The 21,124-nt window shown below is 42.0% G+C and overlaps 2 protein-coding genes and 1 long non-coding RNA gene across 8 annotated transcripts in view; 1 reads left to right on the top strand and 2 right to left on the bottom strand.

Annotated features, from left to right (window-relative positions):
- The window catches only part of xylb (xylulokinase homolog (H. influenzae)), an 82,434-nt gene extending 73,126 nt beyond the window's left edge, over window positions 1–9,308 (bottom strand). For 3 of the 6 annotated variants that reach the window (XM_012821301.3, XM_042710299.1, XM_042710298.1), the window contains exons 1-14: window positions 9,140–9,307; window positions 8,260–8,342; window positions 8,038–8,107; window positions 7,533–7,613; window positions 7,338–7,424; window positions 6,753–6,881; window positions 6,272–6,337; window positions 5,953–6,025; window positions 5,290–5,408; window positions 5,096–5,177; window positions 3,619–3,659; window positions 1,856–1,971; window positions 472–587; window positions 210–283 (exon numbers count right to left, since the gene is read on the bottom strand). In XM_012821301.3, the coding sequence (XP_012676755.2) occupies window positions 210–283; window positions 472–587; window positions 1,856–1,971; window positions 3,619–3,659; window positions 5,096–5,177; window positions 5,290–5,408; window positions 5,953–6,025; window positions 6,272–6,337; window positions 6,753–6,881; window positions 7,338–7,424; window positions 7,533–7,613; window positions 8,038–8,107; window positions 8,260–8,342; window positions 9,140–9,193 (1,191 nt within the window). In that variant the 5' untranslated portion in view covers window positions 9,194–9,307. Of the gene's footprint in view, window positions 1–209; window positions 284–471; window positions 588–1,855; window positions 1,972–3,618; window positions 3,660–5,095; window positions 5,178–5,289; window positions 5,409–5,952; window positions 6,026–6,271; window positions 6,338–6,752; window positions 6,882–7,337; window positions 7,425–7,532; window positions 7,614–8,037; window positions 8,108–8,259; window positions 8,343–8,582 lie in introns of all 6 variants that reach the window. The other 3 variants (XM_042710301.1, XM_042710297.1, XM_042710300.1) reach the window with 3 other exon arrangements.
- Window positions 9,309–11,088: 1,780 nt separating this feature from the next.
- Window positions 11,089–12,647, top strand: LOC122133639. The gene is made up of 2 exons (XR_006152913.1): window positions 11,089–11,466; window positions 11,931–12,647. It is a non-coding gene; the product is annotated as an uncharacterized LOC122133639 (long non-coding RNA).
- Window positions 12,648–17,706: 5,059 nt separating this feature from the next.
- The window catches only part of nrbp2b (nuclear receptor binding protein 2b), a 28,946-nt gene continuing 25,528 nt past the window's right edge, over window positions 17,707–21,124 (bottom strand). Inside the window, exons 12-18 of the mRNA XM_031583529.2 lie at window positions 20,711–20,813; window positions 20,490–20,540; window positions 20,119–20,254; window positions 19,828–19,881; window positions 19,672–19,735; window positions 19,501–19,556; window positions 17,707–18,968 (exon numbers count right to left, since the gene is read on the bottom strand). Of these exons, the coding sequence (XP_031439389.1) occupies window positions 18,888–18,968; window positions 19,501–19,556; window positions 19,672–19,735; window positions 19,828–19,881; window positions 20,119–20,254; window positions 20,490–20,540; window positions 20,711–20,813 (545 nt within the window). The 3' untranslated portion in view covers window positions 17,707–18,887. The remainder of the gene's footprint in view (window positions 18,969–19,500; window positions 19,557–19,671; window positions 19,736–19,827; window positions 19,882–20,118; window positions 20,255–20,489; window positions 20,541–20,710; window positions 20,814–21,124) is intronic.

Raw genomic sequence — 21,124 nt, 5'->3', positions numbered from 1 at the left:
TTTAATTCTCTAAACAGGTCTAACTGTGTCAAATGTTTCAATGTGTTTTTTTTTCTTTTTATTCACTTTTAACTATTACTTCTTTCATTTATGTATTACTGACAATTGGTTTTCCTTGTCTGGAGAGCATTTTGGGCCAGCTGTTGTTTTTAAATGAGCAAAAAGTGACTTGACCAAAACAGTTTTGGTTCCATACACACAATCCTTACTGCTTGATCTTCCTTGTTGAGCCTGTAAGTCCCCACAGCAGGAGGTGTAATCTCCATGGCGTCGAAGTAGATGCCTGAGGAAGACAGGAAACGTGGCCAGAGTGCAACCTGACTCATTTGTTCACTCGTGCACTTCCGAATCATAAAACCGTGGCGTGTAGTAAACATGTTTGCCACTTTAGCGCTCGTTAAAACCCACTTACATTCATCTGTCAGGTATAAAACAAACAAACAAACAAACACATTCTGAGCGAGTGAACACCTAGGTTGCCTTGATTTCCCATGGGGGTGGACCTCAGGGACCTGGAGAAGGCGTCCCAGGTGCCCCCAGCGCAGGCGTCGCGGATCCTCTCTCGGGTGAGAGAGCCGTTCTTGAAGCTAGGGTGGAGAGAACAGGACGAGGTTAAGACTTTCATTGGGATTCATTGAACATGACACTCAATACCCCCCCCCCCCCCACACACACACACACACACACACACGCAAACAGATGCCCTCAGACAAATGCTTAACAAAACGGTCCACTGACCTTCCGTCCTCCAGTACGCCAACCTAAACCAAGGACCTCAGAGGAGGTTGTTGTATCATTTTAACTCAAGGTTTACTTTGAAATGACAAAAAAAATCTCAGAATTCGCAAACATCACATCTGCCAGGGTTACATGTGAGCTTTTCTGAATGGCACAGACCGTGGAGGTACTGCAAGAATGATGGTAATTGTCATTCTTGACAAATTGAATTCCTGTTGGTGTTGTGGCTGATAATGTGGTGTGCAAAGGTGTCATTCTGGCATTAGTCTTTCTTATAGATAGGATTACATACTAGAGGTGAAAACAAGGACATGATCTGTACACCATCTTATTTGACAAGTGCTTCACTGGAAATCCTTATTTAAAAGGCAAGGGATAGAGAGAGAGAGTGTCTACAGAGATTCACACGTGTAAAACGAGAGTCAAGGGGTTTCAGGAGTATTACAGAGGCCACTTTTCTGTCAGAATATGAGACACACCTGAGGGAACAGCTTCAGAGAAGCAGGCGATGCTAGGAGTAGGGAGAGCTACAAGCTATTTTCCAAGAGGCCATCATCAACGATGGAACACAGAAACGACATACTGCCGGTCTTATGCATGAATCCCTAGGCAGAATTGATGTGCCGACCCTGACACGAAACCTATTCCGCTCCAATATTTGAATAAAACCCCGGAATTGGAATCCACGTATTTCAATAAAACGTCCCAACCTCCATTGTTCTCTAATTTCAAGACTGCAATTAAAACATCTGCTTTCAAGTCTTTGTAGAGAATCTCTACCTCCCAGGATTGGTAGACTGCAGGGGAGATACGAGCAAGAGAGGAAGAGTCATTTAAGCCTCTGTGCCTCATCATTTCAGACACAGAACATCACGTTGATGAGTCTCTTCCTTCTTATAGAGCACTATCAGACTGCCACAATCTGATCAAATTATCTGGACATGAGGGGGAACTCTTTAAAGCTTCATTAACTTTTAATACCACCATCAGGGAACATTACCCTCTCCAAAGTCTATGTTAATTGTGCCTTTTTTTTCTATGGTTCTGTCAGAGTCACTAAGCCTGGGTGGTTCTCCCTTTCATTCAGTCTTTTTTAGAGATCATGCGAATAGCTCACCATATCAAAGCCATGTAGGCCTGGCAGTCCACTGGGTTGCAGAAGATGTGGCCCTCTACGGTGGGCTTGGGTTCCTTGATCCAGAGGAAGACTGTATCACTAGTGCCCAAACTGACCTAAGGGGAAAACCAGGTGTGAAACTCCAGTCATGAAAATTCAGTACATCACATTATTTTGATGAAAGGCTCTTTCAGTCAAAGCACCTCAGCTTCACCCAATAGGATACACTTCTCTTTATGACACTCCTCTCAGCGCCTCCTTCATTAGCGCTTCCACTGATACACTTACCCTTTTATTTGTGCTATTCAGTTGACTCCCAAATGATCCTAGTTTCATCAGGTAGTTGCCACTAGCTAGCATTACAGTTCAGTAGTCAGCTAACATACTGCAGAAGCTGGTAGCTAGAAGCATATCAGAAGTAAACCTTTGGTATTTTAATGTTCTACTTAAACACTCCCCTGTATGGGTCTCTGGTGATGGTAGTTATAATGTTCACATAACAATATTGTAATTTCACTCTGCTTCCAACTGGTTTCCTATAGATATGCACTGAATCTTTGTAGGGGGCTGCCACCCTTTAGAAAACCCACTTCAGCTACGGAAGGCCATTGTGTGCTGTGTGCTCAGCCTACTCTTTAACAGCATGATACATCTCGCCATTTTACTGTTATGAAATTCAGAACACAAATTTCCCTTTCTGCCATTGTGTTGAGGAGAAAGACTCCCTGTGACTATGTGCACAGCTCACGAGGACAGCAGCTCATAATGTGGAACCCTTGTAGTCAGTTCACCTCTCTGCCCTACACCCCTACACTACAGAAAACATCCACTGCCCACCAATATATAATTAACAAATCTCGGCCTCCTGTCCGTTTGTCTGTGTTAAAACCCACACTACTGCCCAATTAAGCGATGGCGGCAGTATACACATTTCATTATGCGACGTTGAAGAGCTTTTTACTGAAAGACCATCTCTGGCACGTATGCAAGCTCTACTGTCTGCAAGGGAAATGAGACATAACTTTCCACTGCATGGCGGTCCACTACGGCGGCACATTCAGTTTGACGCGATGGCTACACTATGCTGTGCACATAATTAAAGGCATGGCGGTGGGGCCCTATGACAAGGAGCACATTGATTGGTTGCAGAAGGATTTCAGGAATCCAAGAGCAAAAAAAAGCCGATTCCCACTCCTTAAGATGTCAAGGTTATAAATAAACCCAAAGGTTTAGGATGGACAAGCAGTTTCTTCAAGGTTCTTTGTTCATTATAGAAATGTCACTGCTTTGCATTGAGAATAAAGACTACTGTCAGACTCAGTTCAGTTCTTCTTTGAAGAAAGAATAGACATTTTACTGATGTATCTGAAGTTTAATACATAAGGAATGCATTCCAGCTTGTTTACTGGATTTGCTAAATGTGTGGGGTACCCATATGTGGTTGAAGGTCCGTGTAATTATTTATAAGTGAGAATTCGAAGAATGCATGATGCGAGCAGCCAAGATCAAAGCTAGTTATTTTGACATATAAACTACATCGATCTCAACCACTCCCCTGGTTTGATGAAAGGAACAACTGGAGATATCTGCCCCATGAGCTCCTGAATAAATCATCTCATTGCAGATACTTGTAGAAGTCTTCCACATTGCAATTGCCTCATCTCAAAATGTTCAAAAATCCTGTGCAGTAAATTAGGGTTTGGAAACATACACCTTGACCACAATGACATGACTTAATGTATTTGAGTTCAAAGAGGACTTACCGCTAGATCACCTTCCTGGAGCCTCATTCCTGCAAGGGACCCTGAAAAATACAAGCTCATTCAAAGTCTGAAGCCTTCTCTTCAGGCTCCCACACAGAGAGAGGGGATAAATGACTTTGAGTTTAAGACTTGTTCATCTCAGCCAGGTGGTACTTCATATATTTCTACTCTGTCGCAAACTGCCAATATCGCATGGACAGCTCATTGATTAATGAGAAATGAGCAAGTGCTGACAAACACACAAACAAAGAACGTTCTATGAGAGAGGACACTTAAGAATGTTAGCCATTGGGATGTAGCTGTTACACCCTTTGAACCAGCAGATACAAGACCCGAAGTGTCAGGAAGCATCTTTTACATGTTTTAATTTGGACTTGGGTGGGCGGACTCTTTTAAAATGTAATCATTCCTGTCCATTGGTTTTCCTGGTGACCTTGCAGAAAAAAGTTTGATAAATCTCCCAGAGTGGTGACACGTGTGGGGGGCTCCTGCGAGCTGTGACAGGCCCAAGAAAAATGATCCCGCAACCGAATTCTCATTTCAATACATCAGGAGCACCCTGTCCTTTCATTTCAGTTCCTGCCATATCCATCCTGGATCTCTGAACACACGACGCAGACACACTAAAGCGCTCTGAACACACGACGCAGACACACTAGAGCGCTACCTACTGTTTCACATTAAAGACAACACGAGCGGAGACCTTCCTGTGATAAATATCCAGCTTGTCCTCTCTTTTATTCCTTTGGATTCTAATTAATATTCAGCTGGCCCCTCTCAGAGTACCGTACCCATGATGCACCCTGCTTGCCCCTGATGTGGCAACCCCGCGGGATAATGAATTGTATGGGGGTAAATTGCACAATTGGATCAATTAATCCATGGGAAATTGTTCATCCGGCTGACCACCAGACACTGCAGAGATCTGGCGGCTGCTATTCACACCCTCGGCTGGGGCGTCTTCTGCACTTTTATTGGCCATAAAGCCCCTTTTATGCAGATGACACCGCTGAGCCAAGATGGCACGGGGGGGCGGGTGTCAGGGTCACTTCTGTGGTTATGTGCGTCTGGTGCTTTTTAATTGAAAAATGTCACCCCCACACCTACCAACGAGGCGTGAGTGAAAACAAGCTGGCCGTGGGCCAGGTCTCCCCCTCTCTCTTTCACACACCCCACCTGGACGGGTGACATGAGTGTTGAACACACCAGAGCGGTGGTGGGATGGAACACTGTGTGCAGCTCTGCCGCCACCTGGTGGCAGGATGGCACTAAAACATCCTCACAACCTTGGAGAACGGCTTGATATCCATCAGCCACCCTCAGGAAGGCAAGCTAATATGAAAAGACAAACCCATTCTACCCTTTAGTCTAAATACAGTTACAAACACACTTCCTAGAAGGACCATCTAACTGTGACTGTAAAGTGCATAGTGTTGTAAAGTGATTGACATCCAACAAAAAAGATTCCTATTTATACCTGGGTTATCTCCTGTAAAGGCCACCACTTTGCAGTCCTTAGGAAAGCCATATCTCTTCACAAAGTAAGATGACACGTCACCCTGCACAGGCAACCAAGAAGTCACAGTTTTGACTGGACAAGACATGTTTGTAATCAAATGATTATGATGTTACACAGAAAAGGGGAACTATGAAGAATCCATCAAACGGTACCAGGACGGCAGTGGATGGGACTGGAGCACCTAGTTTGGCTTCTAAACCAGGAGCTGTGGCCTGAAGACAGGGTGGCGACCACTGCTTTGAGAATATGTCCATTAAGTTCATCCCGGAACCTGGAAAACAGAAAAACATGAACCAGAAAATAAACACGACTCAGTCACCACCTGACACCATGACAACTGACAACAAGCACACTAATTGTAAACATTTGCCATCATCAGTACGCCTGCTTTGAACCTTGACAGGTGCTTTGACAGTTGTGCTAATAACACAAGTACATGCCTGGCTGCACCTCGATCTCTCACTCAGAGCTGCTTCTTGCACACATTGATTGGGTTGTCTGTCAATCATGACATTTTCAAATTAAGTCACACTGCTGGCAGTGAGTATCTCTTTTTAAAAGAGGAAGATTAGCTGCAGGGCTTAAAGAGGATGATTTTGGTTTTTAGTATACACTTCACTGTGCAAACTAAGCATTCAAACTACATGTCTGGGGTTGGGATATGTTGCCTAAATGAGCACAATTTTATCACATGGTAAAAACATTGACTGAAAAGCGGTGAAGGGCCTCTTTCATTTCAGCCATATTCAGCTTTAATACAAATGAACCCTTACTTTGAAGAAACCAGGAAACCTTTCAAGTCTGTTAGTGCTTACCGTCACTGAAATCAACTGCTGCATAATCACCCAGAAATATGGAGGCACCAAAGCTGCTGACGAGCGAGATCCTCTGAAATTAAAACCACACATAATACATTAACAGTAGGGTACATCCATCACTTTACTGCAAGTGTAGTAGTGTACTTAAAAACACACACACACACACACATACATTTGAAAAAGAAACCTTACTTCTGGAACACAGAAATTCTATTGTGCCTTGATCATTAGTCACCAAGGAAATATATTCTATATTTAAGTAATAATATATAAGTAAATGTCTGCTTTTTGACTGCAACAATTAATAAACCCTTACCTCTGTTTCAGTGTAAACATCAGGCTTTGACTGATGAATCTTTGCAATCTGATTTCCAGTGAAACGCTATTAAAATCACAGAATAATATCGTGTGAATTTCCAAATATATCCAGTGCACTGATTAAAATGATCTGGTAGGCTGCACTTTACCCAAATGAAATGAAACCTACTATTAGTAATGTAAACGATTACCAATCCTCCACCATGGTTTAGCTATCAAAGGAACTCTTCAGTGTCCCGAGTACATGCTAAATATTGAGCAGGAAAGGGATGCCCATCTTTTTGGAAGCTTACTGATTGGCTACAACAGCTGGACCATGATGACATTTTTTACTGCATATGACAGAGCCAATAGGACACCGAGAGACATGACATCTCAGAGGTCTACTTTAGAGGCTTTGGGATGAAAAGAAAGCCAACTTGACTATTTATGACGAAATAATGACTCACTGCATTTTTAAAGATAAGAAAAGGTCACACCTCATATGCCCGGGAGCCGGTGATATCAGCCAAGGTTTGAGCACACCCTACAGACTCCTCCAGGTGCGAACACTGAGCCGACGTGCTGGAATCCATCCATATTGGACTGTCCTGAACAGCAAACTGACCCTACAAATGGAGCCATCCGACACAGTCAGTCACGCAGTGCAATGCACACAATATGTCATATGCCATATATATAATGAACTATTTAGATTTGGGGGAAGAAGGAGGGAGGGCTATCTTTACACAGCATTCCAGAATACTGTGTGAAACAAGTTCCCTACTCAAAGCCACATGAAAAAGCCACCCTCCACTGCTTGCCTGATATTCCTCCAGGATTCTAATGTTGGATTATTCCACTAACAGTGAACCTGACAGGCCTGCATGCTCAGCAGCTATGGGAATGTCAACTGGCTTTCACCCACTAGATGACGCATTAACTTCAAGCCAGATGCTGGTTCCTGCACACTCAATTTGCAGCTGCTTTAGAGTAACTGCAGAGATACTGAAAAGGACAGTGGCAAAGGACTTTGAACACCTTGACAAATTGCAGCAAATGCCAGCTGCTCAAACAGGCTTTACCTGGAGGAGTTGGTGCAGTGTCTTCTCTGGATCAAGATGTCTGAGTGCTTGACAGGCTCCTTTTTTCCAGTAGACACTACCGTGTTGCTGCATAGAACAAGAGGAGCTCCTCACTCAAATGACATTCAATGCTGTGTACACTTTTGGGTGGATTAACTGTTGAAATGAAATACAAAAAGCGGAGCAGCCACAGACCTGCCCACTTCCAGAGAGGGCCCGCACGCAGGAGAAGTCAAAGCCAGTCGCTTTCATTTTGTCAAGGGTCATGTCGAGGGCCTGACAGAAAGGCCGGAGGAGGAAAAAAAAACACAAAAGACACCTGAGTCACCGTATGTTCAATATGTCAGTCAAGATTGCTTGTATTGTTCATGGTATCATTCCAACACCATTAGCCTACTCCAGTTACATAATGCATGCTAAAAAGTGAACTCTTATTAATCATTAATGGCACTTGCTATTTTGGACAATTAGTTACACAAACAGTAACACAATCCCTTCCAGCAGAGACTAAAGACAGTGATACAATCAAACATTAAATGAATATATATATTTTGAGTAATGAAGTATGCTACAGTTATCCATCATGAAAGCCTTTTTAAAACACTGACAAACTGTAATTTGACATTCTGTCAATAAATCTTTGTTAAAAAAACTAATAATAGAAAAAAAATATCAAACCAAAGGTTTTTGAGATTACTACCTTAACCCACATGAGTACTGGTGAAGTAACAGTCAGCCTATCAGCATGTATATGCACCCCTCCCTGGGTCCTACATACAGGGGGAAAGCGTTGTATATGTAGACTATTTCATGTGGTGTATGACACAGTTGCAGAGGAGAGACAGAATTGTTTCATGATCAAATATTTATTATATCATTCTTTCCAGGACCACTGCAATGTTGCTGTTCAGGGACATTTTACCTGAATTCTGGCAGTTCAATGTCAAACTGCACATTGTTCTGGTGAATCAAGTCAAGGTTTTCGTCGATGGCTACAACTTTTAACTGCATACAGAGAGGTTCAGGTTATTACACATTAAAATAGCCACATAGTATCACAATCGTGACCGATGAAATTACAACTCGATCCTTAACTAAAAAATGGAAAGTACAATACATGAACTAGCTGAACAGTTTGGCGTGTAGGCTCGCAAAATGTTTTGCCAAAGAGCCTCTCTATCACGAGTGTTTCTTTTCAACTTGTTGGTCAGCACGATAACTTGTTAGATACAGATGACTTCAGACCTGTTGCTTGTGGATACCTTCGGCAAGAAAGTACATTTAAAAAACCGAGGGAACTTTTCTACACCAGCCGATAACGGTATCTCTTGTGTAAACTGGCACGGGGAAACAGTAGGCTGATGTAGGTCCTAGGTCACTGTAAAACAGCTTTCTATTGTAAATGTGCTTGCCGTCCAACTCCCCTCTCTGGACCTGACGAAATGAATCAATCTAATTTGTCTTATCTAAGACGGAGGTGCAAAGTCCAGATTTCGTTGAGAATTTGCAAACGGGATACGACTACAAGCTGGCATAAAAAGCTTGACATTCTGCTCATTGGCCTTAAAAGAGAACAAGTACATGCCATCTACGGGCATGCATAACTACAGCATTATTCTACATATCATAGCATTATGCATAGGGCTCGCAGAAACCTACGACTGCAGAAAAACTGTTCCTCTTCCGCCTTTTTTTTTTCTTTCGCCGCTATGCGTGTTGACATAAGTAGCCTACTTGATAACGTAGGTTACGTACGTAGGCTACAATAAACACGCCACGTTCTCAAGACAATATGTCCCTACCTGCTGGGTGCTGAAATCAAATCCCAGGTAACAAGAACCGCTTGATGCAGCCATCACAAACAATAAAGATTTTTGGAAGGCACTGATCGGCACGTGGGTGTCATGGTGTGTACAATGTCTCCGAATATTTAAAGGGGCCGCGTGCACGCAAACTCATAAGTATTCCTCCTCTCTCTCTCCCTCTCTCTGTCTCTCAGAGAGGAAATTCTTTCAAACAATTCATGGAAGTCGGAGTTTGTTTTTATGAAGAGGGAACATCATCACGGGGTCTACATGTGGTTCTGTAATTGTCGCCCACTCACAGGGCACCACATCATTTCTATTTTCCTTTTTTGTTTTGTAATTTAATAATGAAGCTTAGAATTGACCTCCAGTTGAATGTATTAGTTCCTCTATCCCATCAACATATTAGTTTGTTTAGAAGTGGTGTGTACTGAGGTAATTTTTTTACGGGACTTTTAGCAGAAGGATTTTTATGGATGTGTGAATGCACATAATGGTAAAAGTATTCAATTCTGAGTATTTGGACAAAACTTGAAGGGCCTCCGATACTGACTGCATTATTGCATTACCAGCTCCTCAAGTAAATGTATCCCATCTGAACAGAGCTTTAAAAAAAAAATGGCTTCTCTGCTTGTGATGATATCTACAATGAGTAAGAGCAATACATAGGCATTATGCATATCCTTTAAAGTTTTAAATGGAATAATTATGACCTACTGGTGATGTCACCAGCTTTCCTAGTCTGGCTTCCTAATTGCCAACTCTCTGTCCTGGAAGAGCACTGCAGTCTGATGCTGGGAGAGTCAAAGCGCTGGGAAAATGAGGTCATTTGAAATTCACGTGGCAGCCATCTCTCAATTAATCAGATGTCAAAGTTCTTTTGATAAGTTCCACACACACTAAATGTAACCTTTGTTTCACGCTCTGTGTTCTGTGGTGAAATGACGCTTTTCGCAAACAATTCTGAGATGTCAGCAGTTAAAGCTAGCTGACTTTATACACCAGGAGAGCAAACATATGTCATGCTCTGAGACAATGGTCAGGAAGCAGGACACTGAGGCCCTCTACAGTGATTAGCAGACACTGCTGTGGTTGTTTGCATTAGCACTTAGCACTGCTCACCACCACACACTGTGTTTACTGACTACTGCACAGACAACTGTCCTTGGTCCTGTCCTGATTAAACAGAACTACACCTGTCATTTCATTACTACACAACCCGTCTATATCTTCCATTTGAAATAATCCTTCCCTACAGACCTTACAAATATACATACAATCTTCATTTTTTTTCATTGTTTTACCTGGTCTACAAATTATCCAATAATTATTCTATAAAATGAGTTGTAGTTGATGCTGTCAAGACATCACAAACATAAAACAATTTGATCAGCAAGTATCTCTGAAAAGTTTGGGTTATTCAAAAAGGCTGAAAGAGAGGGTGTATACTACATCTCCTCATATTACGGCATCACCGAGGATCCACCCATAACTTCAACACTGCTGTGTCAATATCATGTGATCCATCTTTTGACTGTTTCTTTCTTTTCACTATGTTCATTAAGCCTTCAGAGAATTTCAATACATCATTTTAGATGTTGTGTAAACAGACGGCAATGCCCATTTTATGAAATACTAACAACTGTATCAATGTCACATGTTCACACGTTTAAGTTTGAAATGTTTGTTGCCAATATAGGTCTTCTTTCAGAATATATTTAACTGAAAGGTGAAGGTGAAAGGTGACTGGCTAATAAAGCCCCTTTTATCATTGGAGGACATGTCAGTAAAAGTTGTAGTTACATGGACTCCTTACTGTATAAAAATCAAAGTATTTCTATTTGTATTATTCAATTCAGGTAAGTGTCAAAGCAAATACAGGCTGATCTGAATGCCCTACATTCTTGACACACTGTTGCGCTTTCAATCAACCTTTAAACGTCCTCGAATGTTTGTTCTTCCTTGTCGCCCTTATGCCTGTGCCCACAAAGTATACAAATGACCACGTAGGCTACACATACAGGCCCGAGTTTTATTGGGTCTCATTCGAAATACTGCTGCGAATGCAGAAGGAAATAAATTCTACATAGTAATCGATGCTGATAGGATGTCATGCTGTTGTTTAAATTGTACGTGTCCGTGCGAACGAATGATAAGCACTGATGAATTCCGACAAGAGACGGTCAACGGGCGTCAATTGTACACGGAAGACAGCGCCCAAACCGTTGAAAGTACTAGGATGGATATTGCGCTTCTGAAAGAGCAATATAACTCGATTAAAGAGAAACAAAGACAGGAGACCCGCGTTGTTGTCTTCAAGAACGGTAAATACAGAGTTTTGTCCAGTTGTGAGGAAGTTGTTGCATGGACACGAGCAGAGATTCTTCCAATCTAGCGTGTGTTCGTTTGTTACCATTTCATGTTGGTTAGAGTTATTGGGAGGAATTGTGGAATTGTGTAGGCTACATTCTTTCGAAGCATAAGTTTGTATGCTATTATTTTGATTCGTTGTTTTATATTTTCACCGTTGAGTGAAGTATTTTAACATGGGTGCAGCTCTCTCTCTGTCCATTTTAGTGAGTGAGAGAGAGACTTCACCCCATGTGTTGTCAGTCAGTCTAACTCCCCAAACTTGCTTCATGGGAAAACTGTGACAATCCATTACTAAATCTAATAACAACTAAATCAGTGAGTGTGGTTAAACGAGCCCAGTGTGGAGGGGCTGTAATCTCATGTTTTGATAAACATGAAGAGTTTTTATTAGCTCCTTTCTTTGATTTTCTCACAGCATCAAACAATGAAGAGACCGTTGGTAAATCCCCTGTCAGTGTGGTTCCCATGCACCAAGAGGTGAGGAGGAGGCCGCTTCAAAGGCAACAGTCTTTGCGGGAAGCCCAGTCTGACATTTTCCAGGATCAAGGTAACTCCCTATGGCGCACACACCTGGGGCTCCACAGGAACAGCTGCACGGTCGATGGCGCTGGCTGGCTCTGGCACTGGCTCTGGCTCATACCATGACCAGGACCCCTCAGCCATTCAAAGCACTCTGTTTAGAGACTCCTCTTCGGAGAGCACTGAATCAAGTGAGAAACTGACCTGCGACCCTGAGGAACCTGAGGGCTCTGTGAGCCTGGGCAGTAGCACCAGTGGACAGGAGGAAGGGGATGGCAAATTCTCCAGGAAATTTTCTGCGCCATCTGTTCTGTCCAGACAGTTGAGCCTGGTCAGGCACCTTCCCTCACCAGCCCATTCGACCACTCGCCACTACCCATTCCCACAGGTTAAATGCCCAAGGAAGTCCGAGGCGGCCAGGAGGCTTGGCATGTACTCATCATTTTAGCCACAAGGTGGAGGGCACATCAAGCCTGTACAGTAAAACTGCATGGCATGACGCTAAGATGGCTACTGCCTCAGAATTGCAATATCTTATACACAATACAATACAGAAACGTGTGATCTGGGAATACTTTGCTGTGAAATAAATCTCCCTGCATAACCACTGAAATTGATTGTGAGTATGTGTTTTTTTTTTTTAACTCTGTGATGAGTTTGTAGATGAATCAGCGCTTGTGGATGGGCTTTTGATAATAAATAGCTTCTTTGTGAGCATTAACTTTGGTAACCTACAACAGTTAGTGTTTCAAAGCTGATCAGTTGTCTGTTCACCGGGAAATCAGAAGCGGCACCAGGACAATCAAAGGATCAAAATGTAGAAAGACTTAAGGAGATTTAAGGAGGTTAAAGATCATTTGAGTAATGTCCAGCATTTCTTTATTCTTTCAGTCATCATCTGCCCACATCTCTGAGAACTTGTGTTTTGATTTGTCCTACATCTCCCTCTAGTGTCCAAACATGACCACATCACTCAGCCGAATATACAGATGAAAGAATAGTTTCCCAGAACTAGGGTAATGCACGCTAATATTAATTTTGTTGTACCAAGAAATTATTTGAATGAACACTTTATAAATTCAGTATATGAGAATAGTTAGGAATATCTGACCAATGTAGAGGGATTTCCAACCCTACCTTGACAACTAGGCTCGAGCTCTCTTGGATGTCGATGTAGTCTACTTGAGCTCTCTCTACTCACTTTGTAATTTTGCGTCTGAAAGATTTACTACTAGAGTTATGGGAAGAGAAGACCCAGTTGTATGACGTTAGGAGTCAGGCATAGGCTACTCCAACCGAGACAGCAAGAATGTCGCAATGAGATACATCGCGGAAAAACTACAGACTACTGGTATCAACCTCATTCATGTTAAAATGATACAACACACAATTGAGTAGGTAGCTAGCTAGCTGAAAAGTCAGTTACTGTCTGTGCAGTGTGGAGCTGGCAGTTGGTTTACTGAACATTCTAAAGACAGTCACCTGCCAGGTATCAACAACTGCCAACTTTAGAATGTTGGCATTTATTGGCGTTTGTTGGGACAGTGTGCAAGCAGCATACGACATCAAAGAAGTTGCTGTGGTTCCCAACAGCTGTTTCCAGCATTGTTTGCTGGCGGAAGGGTGGATGAATGAAGTCCATGGCAGTCAGTCATGATGCCAAACAAGATGTTAAAGTAGCTGTTGTTCGAGACGATTACGCATATGGTTAAGCATATCATTTGTAGCCCACACAGTAAAGTGGTACTAGTTGAGTATGGTAAAAGAGTAGGTTGAAGTATAGTACCTGATAATTCAGTGAAGACTGTCATGTATGAGCCTGTGAAGCAGGATTTGTCACTAAAAAGGTAATATGATTTTATGTTGGTATTTACAGAGGATGAGATTTGACTTCCTTGTGCTAGTAATAAGAGGGTCGAACACAAAGGCCAGATCACTCTACTTCACTTGCTTGTCCTTATACTCAAACGCTCAAAAAAAGTCACTAACTGTATTGTCTGTTGGTTTACATTTTGAAATTGTTCGAATCAGCCATATTGAAATTTTTCCTCATGAACTAATTTTATTATGTTTCTCCTGGAATACAGCAGTGTAAATACTTTGGATACGCACTGAAACGTTTGTCTGGGGTACCTGTCCAATCCTGGTTGTGACCATAGATGTATATATGTCTATGGTTGTGACGGTCGTGGTTACGACCGCACTGGAACCACACACTCCTGCCCCATGTTGGCGACCGCTAGCGCACACCAACACCCGTATTTGCATGCACACACACACACATGGATTTGCACACACAAATAAACCCACAACTGATTGCACAAACTTCTGCAAAGTTGGAACCATTTATTTAAATGAATTAAGTTGGTGCACCAACGGTGTCTGATTGAATAAGGAAATGGATTACCAACCGGTTGGGAGTTTGTGTCATAGACATAGATACAGTATATCTAAACACCCTGCATAACATACAGGACAACAAAGTTAACACTGCACATAGAAAATATGGCATCTATTTCATACAGGTTCTACTACTACTACATAGAAAATGACATACAAAATGCAGAGTTTTCTTAGATTGTTGATGTAAAATATCACCATTAACTTGAGTGTCATGGCACCTGCCTATGTGTACAAATGGTGAAACATCCAAAGGTGGAAGAGGACCGCCTGTAGTATGGCCTCGTGCTAACCATGATTTAACTCAGTAAAAATCAGAAGTAGGTCCTTTGATGATGGCTTGTCCTCATGCAGAGCTGCTCTCCAAGGGCACCTGGAGACAAGCAGCAAGAGTATGGAGTCATTTTGAAAAGGACCACCCAATGATATTTGAAATGATTTCCTTTCTGTATCGATAAGTATTGAAGGAGAATGTAGGCCTACCATTGAGAAGCTTCCTCAAGGTGAAGAAACTGGAAATGTATGAAAATGTAAGTGGTGAAACGTTTCAACAATTTACGATTCTTTCAAAGTTTATAAACTTCCAAGTGATTTTGATACAAGTTGGGGAAAATGTTCTACTTTCAACACTTCATTCTATACATAAATCTTCACATCACATTATGACACGCTATCATCATATTATTTTTCTATATAATAATTTTGATTTTATTTTAGCTTTATCTACAGACTTCACTTGAGATTTGGACCTCTACACAAATACCCAACAATGTTGCTCATTTAAAAAAGGAAGTTGGATCCTTAACGCAAACTGTATACTGTACATGCACGGATGATTACAGCAATTTACATGAATTTCAACCCATATAATATACTGGTTCTTTCATTTGTGCCTATAGGAATGTCCTGACAGGCCTTTTGGTCCTGAAGAACCCTTTTCTAATGCAAAGATTTTCATGTGGAGAAATAGTCTCTAAACGGCATTTTGTTCCTCATGTTTAAAAGTAAACCATAGAAATGAAAGAACATGAGAATAGGGAATATAAGAAATCTGGAGTTCATAATTAAACCAGTAATTGCTCATGGGCCTGTTTGATTCGTGACTAACCGCAGGGTTTGGCACAGTCATCGTGAGTATGGAGAGAAAAAAGCAGAAGCTCTACACACCCTTATATCATCATCATCATCATCATTGTTTATTCAGGGAGAAATTGACTGAGCACAGGGCTCTTTTGCAGCAATGTATACACAACCCACCAAGTGCTCTAAACACCCTTATATACACAACCCACCAAGTGCATACAGTAGCACACCTCACAACCAGGGGCAGGTCGTTGGAATATTAACTCAAGTAGAAAAGTCCAAGTATAGCCTTAATCCATGCAACAACTTAAAGGAGCGGGAAAGAAAGAGAATGTGGATCAAAACATAACATGGTCACCACTTTAACTTTATTCTGTTTACCCTCAAAAGGTTTTATTGTTTTTTGTGTGTTTTTTTGCTTCATCTCTCTCTTGTGGGATGCCTGCCAGCTGTGCAACACACAAACACGCATCCTATGTAATCTGTATGTTGTTCTGCTTTAAGTGGGCTTGTCAACAACACAAACAACAGCAAGGTCATCGGTGCAGTTCCAAGGGATCATTAACAATGATCAAATGGAGGCCAAGCATACATGGAACACAACCTTGTGAAATGACATAAAGAAAGATGATGTCAGAATTATTGTGGTACTGCCAGCCAGTAGAAAACCTTGGAATCTAGATAAAGGACATTTGAAACACTGTTTTCTCAACCCTTTGTAGACATTGCTCTGCATGTGTGGGATCAGTTGGGATTCATTAGTCACAGAAAGTTGTAAATTGCAGGACATATAACACAACACTAAATAATTCAGCAGTATGTTTTATTCATGTGTGTACAGCAGTACTTCTCAAATCAGAGCAATCAGGTCGGGTCACATCTGCATCCATACACAGAACATCCACCGCTCCCACCCTCAGATTGGCGTATTGTTTACAGAAAGAAACAAACAAAACAAATAACAACAGAAATATACATGTTTAGACTGGTGCTTACATAAAGTCCATCTTATGCTGATTACTTAGTAGCCACAGAATTGTGGGTATTGGTTTGTCCTGTTCTGATTGTTTGACGGCACTACCCATTCTAAAGCTTTCGGATCAAACCTCATATAGCCATGTAACAGATGCCTTGGTGTTACGGGTGTGTCCTATTAAGCTTTGCTTTGATTTAGAAAATTCTGATTTAAAAATCTGCCACCGGTATCAGTGAACTGCGATCACATGGGAGAGACTGTTTAAAACAATTGGGGAAATAAGGAAGGGCTTCATCTTTTAATTCTGTTTATCCTCCAGTTCTGTTACATTACTGTCTATAATTATAGGTTGAATTAAGGGCATTCCTTCAGGTATATACAGTATATCAGTATTTAGCTGCCATCACAAGCACTTTGCAACACTTTGTCTTTCAGTGAACTTGTTCAGGGTTAATCCCTTAAGAGCACTGGAGGCTAGAAGCAAAAACTCAAATCTGTTATTCTGCCAAACATATCTATGTTTGCTGTTGAAAACACCAGGCTTCATTAATGCTTTTGTGTATCAGCGCACAGATTTAGAAGAGTGATTCATTGGAACCAATTTTGGTTTAGGGCGTCTAAAAATGAAGTTCAAATTAAAACCTTCAGAAGAAAACAATTTTTTGTATGATTTTATATAAATGAATGTAAAATTCAATTAAGTATGAAAGTATGTATTAGCTCTTCATACATATTCTTCAGTAGTGAGTGAGTAGCCTTTTAACGAACTTGGGGTTAGATAGAGGAATTTCTTACGAGGAGAAACAGATTGATCTATAGATACGTTGAGCTTTATTACGAGGAGAAACAGATTGTATTGATTGATGTTGAGGCTTATTTTGGGGCCTCAATATATATTTACACAAAGGGGGATGAATAATGTGCTTAAATTTCAGATCCCTTGTAGTGACAAAGGCCATAAAGGATCTGAACCAGCAAAAGGTAAAGTCCCAAATGCGTTTTATATGATTTAATTTGGTCAAAATGGGAAGAGTACCATGTCAATTTCTAATTGCTTTCACTATTTGAATTTCACATAGTGATAACTATTACAAATAATTGAGATCCGGATATCAAAATACGAAAGGTTAAACCATGTGCCTGTGTCTTTAATGCCTGTGCAAGTATCCAAAATGTAATCAACTTACTTAAAAAAAAGTCTTCAGGAGCATAATGACATTTGTGTACAGCTTTATGGAGACAGAGAAAACATATAACAGACAGATATGGGGCCATTAAAGTCTAATTAGTCTCTGGCAGAATATAATTTGAAGCACTTCATTGCATGTTTTTTATAAGGCCAAGTAGAACAAATGTTACATTAAATACATCTGCTGGTTGACTGTTTCTGCACAGAACTTCACAAGAACTGACTAATAACTAAGATAAAAAGGCTGTCTACGGCACTTTATCATGTCCTATCCATCTACCCAATGATTATTTCTAGTTGATGTAAATGGAGATGCTGGGGTGTGTGTTCATGTCATCACATAACGCACCCAGTGCAGTCATATGCAGGGCCCCCAAGGCTTAATACTGTCAAGCTTTTTAGAGGTTGGAGGCAAAGATCATTGGTTCATGAGAAAAAAAGATTGTTTTTGGAACAAAAATGGAATCTTCTTCTGGGAAGTGTTCCATTATAACAATTGTGATGTATAGTATACAAAGCTGTCTTAAAGAGAAATGCAAAAAAAATCAAATGGCAAAATTCTTACCGCCTAATGAAAATATGCTTTAAAGGCAGTGTTTTTTTTTTATATATATCACTAAATGACCAGCTGGGTTGTCGACTAGGATTTGGCAAGAAGCAAATTACATGCAGACAAAGCCGTCATACTCCATACTTGGATCACTCTCAGACGTTATGCGTTGACAAACTCAAGCTCGCTTGCGGTAATGCGGCTCCCGAAGGGTAGGGAGGACATTACCGAAAGGGAGAAGCAGAACACGGGTGCACAGTTCATCCTAAGGCATGGACACCTCTCAGATCTGAGATGGACACAACTATCACTACCACAGCACTGTGGGACGCCTCAGTCACGCCCTGGGTCCTCCAGAGGTGGAGGTGTTAGGGCCCTTCTCAGGCTGGCTTGTTCCTCTCTCTCTTTCTCTTTCTCTCTCTCTCTTTCTCTCTCTCTTTCTCTCAGTCCTGCATGTGTGCCTGATCTTCTTCCTCTCTCACTGATGAATCAATCCCTCTGTCTGTGTGTCACTTGGACTCTCTGCATGATCCCCTCTCCCTCTTCCTCATGATCCATATTCATCGCATCTTCTCCGCTTCAGCCCGAATGGGCACATCTGTCTCCATGGATCCCCCCTTCCCCCTTCAGTGGGCAGGCTCCTCCACACTCCGCCCTATCTTCCCTGGGTCCCCGTGGCTCCTCTGTGGCGACTTAACGCATCCTCAAGGAATGCCACCATCCTCTCGCCATCCTCCTAGAAGTGGAACACAGTTAATAAAGGGACAATAAAATCACTGACAACATCAAATACAATCGAACCAAAATACAGCCACCACAAGACCTGCAATTAATGGCCGTTTGCAGCTTGTGATTGAATCATTCCTCACAGGTCTGGTGTCCAACCGTATAGATACATGGGGGCGGCAGTGGTACAGGAGGTAAAGAAGTCGTTTAGTAATCAGAAGGTTGCTAGTTCGATTCCCTGTCGAAGTGTCCTTGAGCAAGGCACTGAACCCCTAATTGCTCCTGATGTGCAGTGTGCCATCAGTGTAAATGTAAAATGTGTATACATTGTAAGTCGCACATATGTAAGTCGCTTTGGATAAAAGCGTCTGCTAAATGACTAAATGTAAATGTAAATGTAAATACAGAGAGACACAGTTACATACCATTAAATAGGCACCTCTAGTGAGTTGCTGACAGCAGCAGCTATTCATTCTATTACATCAAAAGTGGTGTTGAGAGACACATCATCTACAATTGACATAGACCTCAAGTTAATTTACCTCACTGATGAAGGCATAGTGCACCAGCTCGTTCACCAGGTCTCTGGAGCTGTCAGCTAGGAACACAAAAGTATAAAATGTCCAAAGAATATCCATAAATAGCACACTTTAACATGACCTTCTAAAGCTTTTAACGAAGACCACATCAAAAGAGTACTTCAAACAACTCACTTGGCAGGATATCACAGCTAAGTTGACGATGTAATTTGTCCTCCATTTTGAGAAACAGGGAAAGCTGAGAGATGAGGGGAAACAATTAAAACACAGATAAACCAGACCACTCCTGAACAAGAAACACATGCTTGCCAATAAGCCGCCTCGACTCACGTGAGTTTTGGTCCCTTCTTCGTTGGATTCCAGGTTGCAATGCATCTGCACGACCTAGAGAGGAGAGCGCACACACACACACACACACACACACACACACACACACACACACACACACACACACACACACACACACACACACAAGAGGAGAGCCACACACACTCATAGATAAACCAGACACTTTCAGAGCTGCCATCTGGGCTCTGCTCCAAGGTTGCTAAGCAACAAGTCCCAGTTCAAACAAATCATAGCAAAGCCTCCAGCCTCAGAGGGAACTGTGTCGGTTCGTACCTTCCTGCTCTCGGCCTCCTGGGGCTCGGGGGACGGGCTTTTTGAGGTCTCCACTTGCTCGTGGGACATGGAGAGGGCGCGGGGTACAGGGTGGGGTTTGGCAGAGGCAAAATTCATCAAGGGGTAAATCCCATTTCTGTAGGTGACAGAGGTTTACAGTCATGGCACTAGATCCACAAGTGGTTTACAACAGGTTTGCAACAGCTCTCTCACCCACTGCTAGTAAAAGATGTAATGACTTTTCTCTCTGTACATTTCCATTAAAGTGTTTTTCTAACACGGTCCCAGGAAAGCCATCCTCTCTCCGCTCTCATTGTCAGACATGCCCTGAGGAAGTGTTGTGGATGTTTATTGTGTCCTCGGTCACTCACTTCACATCCTCCAGGAATTTATCAAGCTCCAGCGAGGACACATGAGAGTACCTGCAGGTGAGACAGCGATGGGGACAACATCGGGAGGGCTCCAAGTCAAACATCTGTCAGACATTTTAAATATCTAACATTATCAGAGGAGGAAGGGAGAAGAAGGAGGAGCGGAAACAGAAGAAAAAGAAGAAGAAGAAGAAGAAGAAGAAGAAGAAGAAGTTCCTTACTTAAGCTGAACTCCAGGTCGGTCTCCATGGGAAATCTCAGCCATGACAGAATTTGGGTCAATTGACTTTGTCTTCTCCTCTAGACAGTTCTCAGGGAGCAGGTCTTCAGGAGGGAAATATGAATACAGTTAACCTTCAACAGACACCTTTGAACGGCATTCCTGAAGTGTGAATACCTGTTTAAGTGACTGAATGTGACAATTATCTTCCATTCACAGGTAATACCATTTACAAAATCTGATGACCAATCAGGTGGTCAAGTATGAGTGTGTTGTTGAGAAGTATGTTTCCAGTAGAACATGAAAATGATCCCCCCCCCCCCCCCCGCCCTCCTCCATAAAACTCCTTCCGATCCTGCATCCAACACCATGTCTCTGTTTGCCCTAACTCTCAGCATGACTGAATGGACCGTGG

Source organism: Clupea harengus, chromosome 17, assembly GCF_900700415.2.
Source record: "Clupea harengus chromosome 17, Ch_v2.0.2, whole genome shotgun sequence".
NCBI classification, from domain to species: domain Eukaryota; kingdom Metazoa; phylum Chordata; class Actinopteri; order Clupeiformes; family Clupeidae; genus Clupea; species Clupea harengus.
Note: the sequence above shows the minus strand (reverse complement) of the source record. Positions and strands in the feature narration are given on the sequence as shown.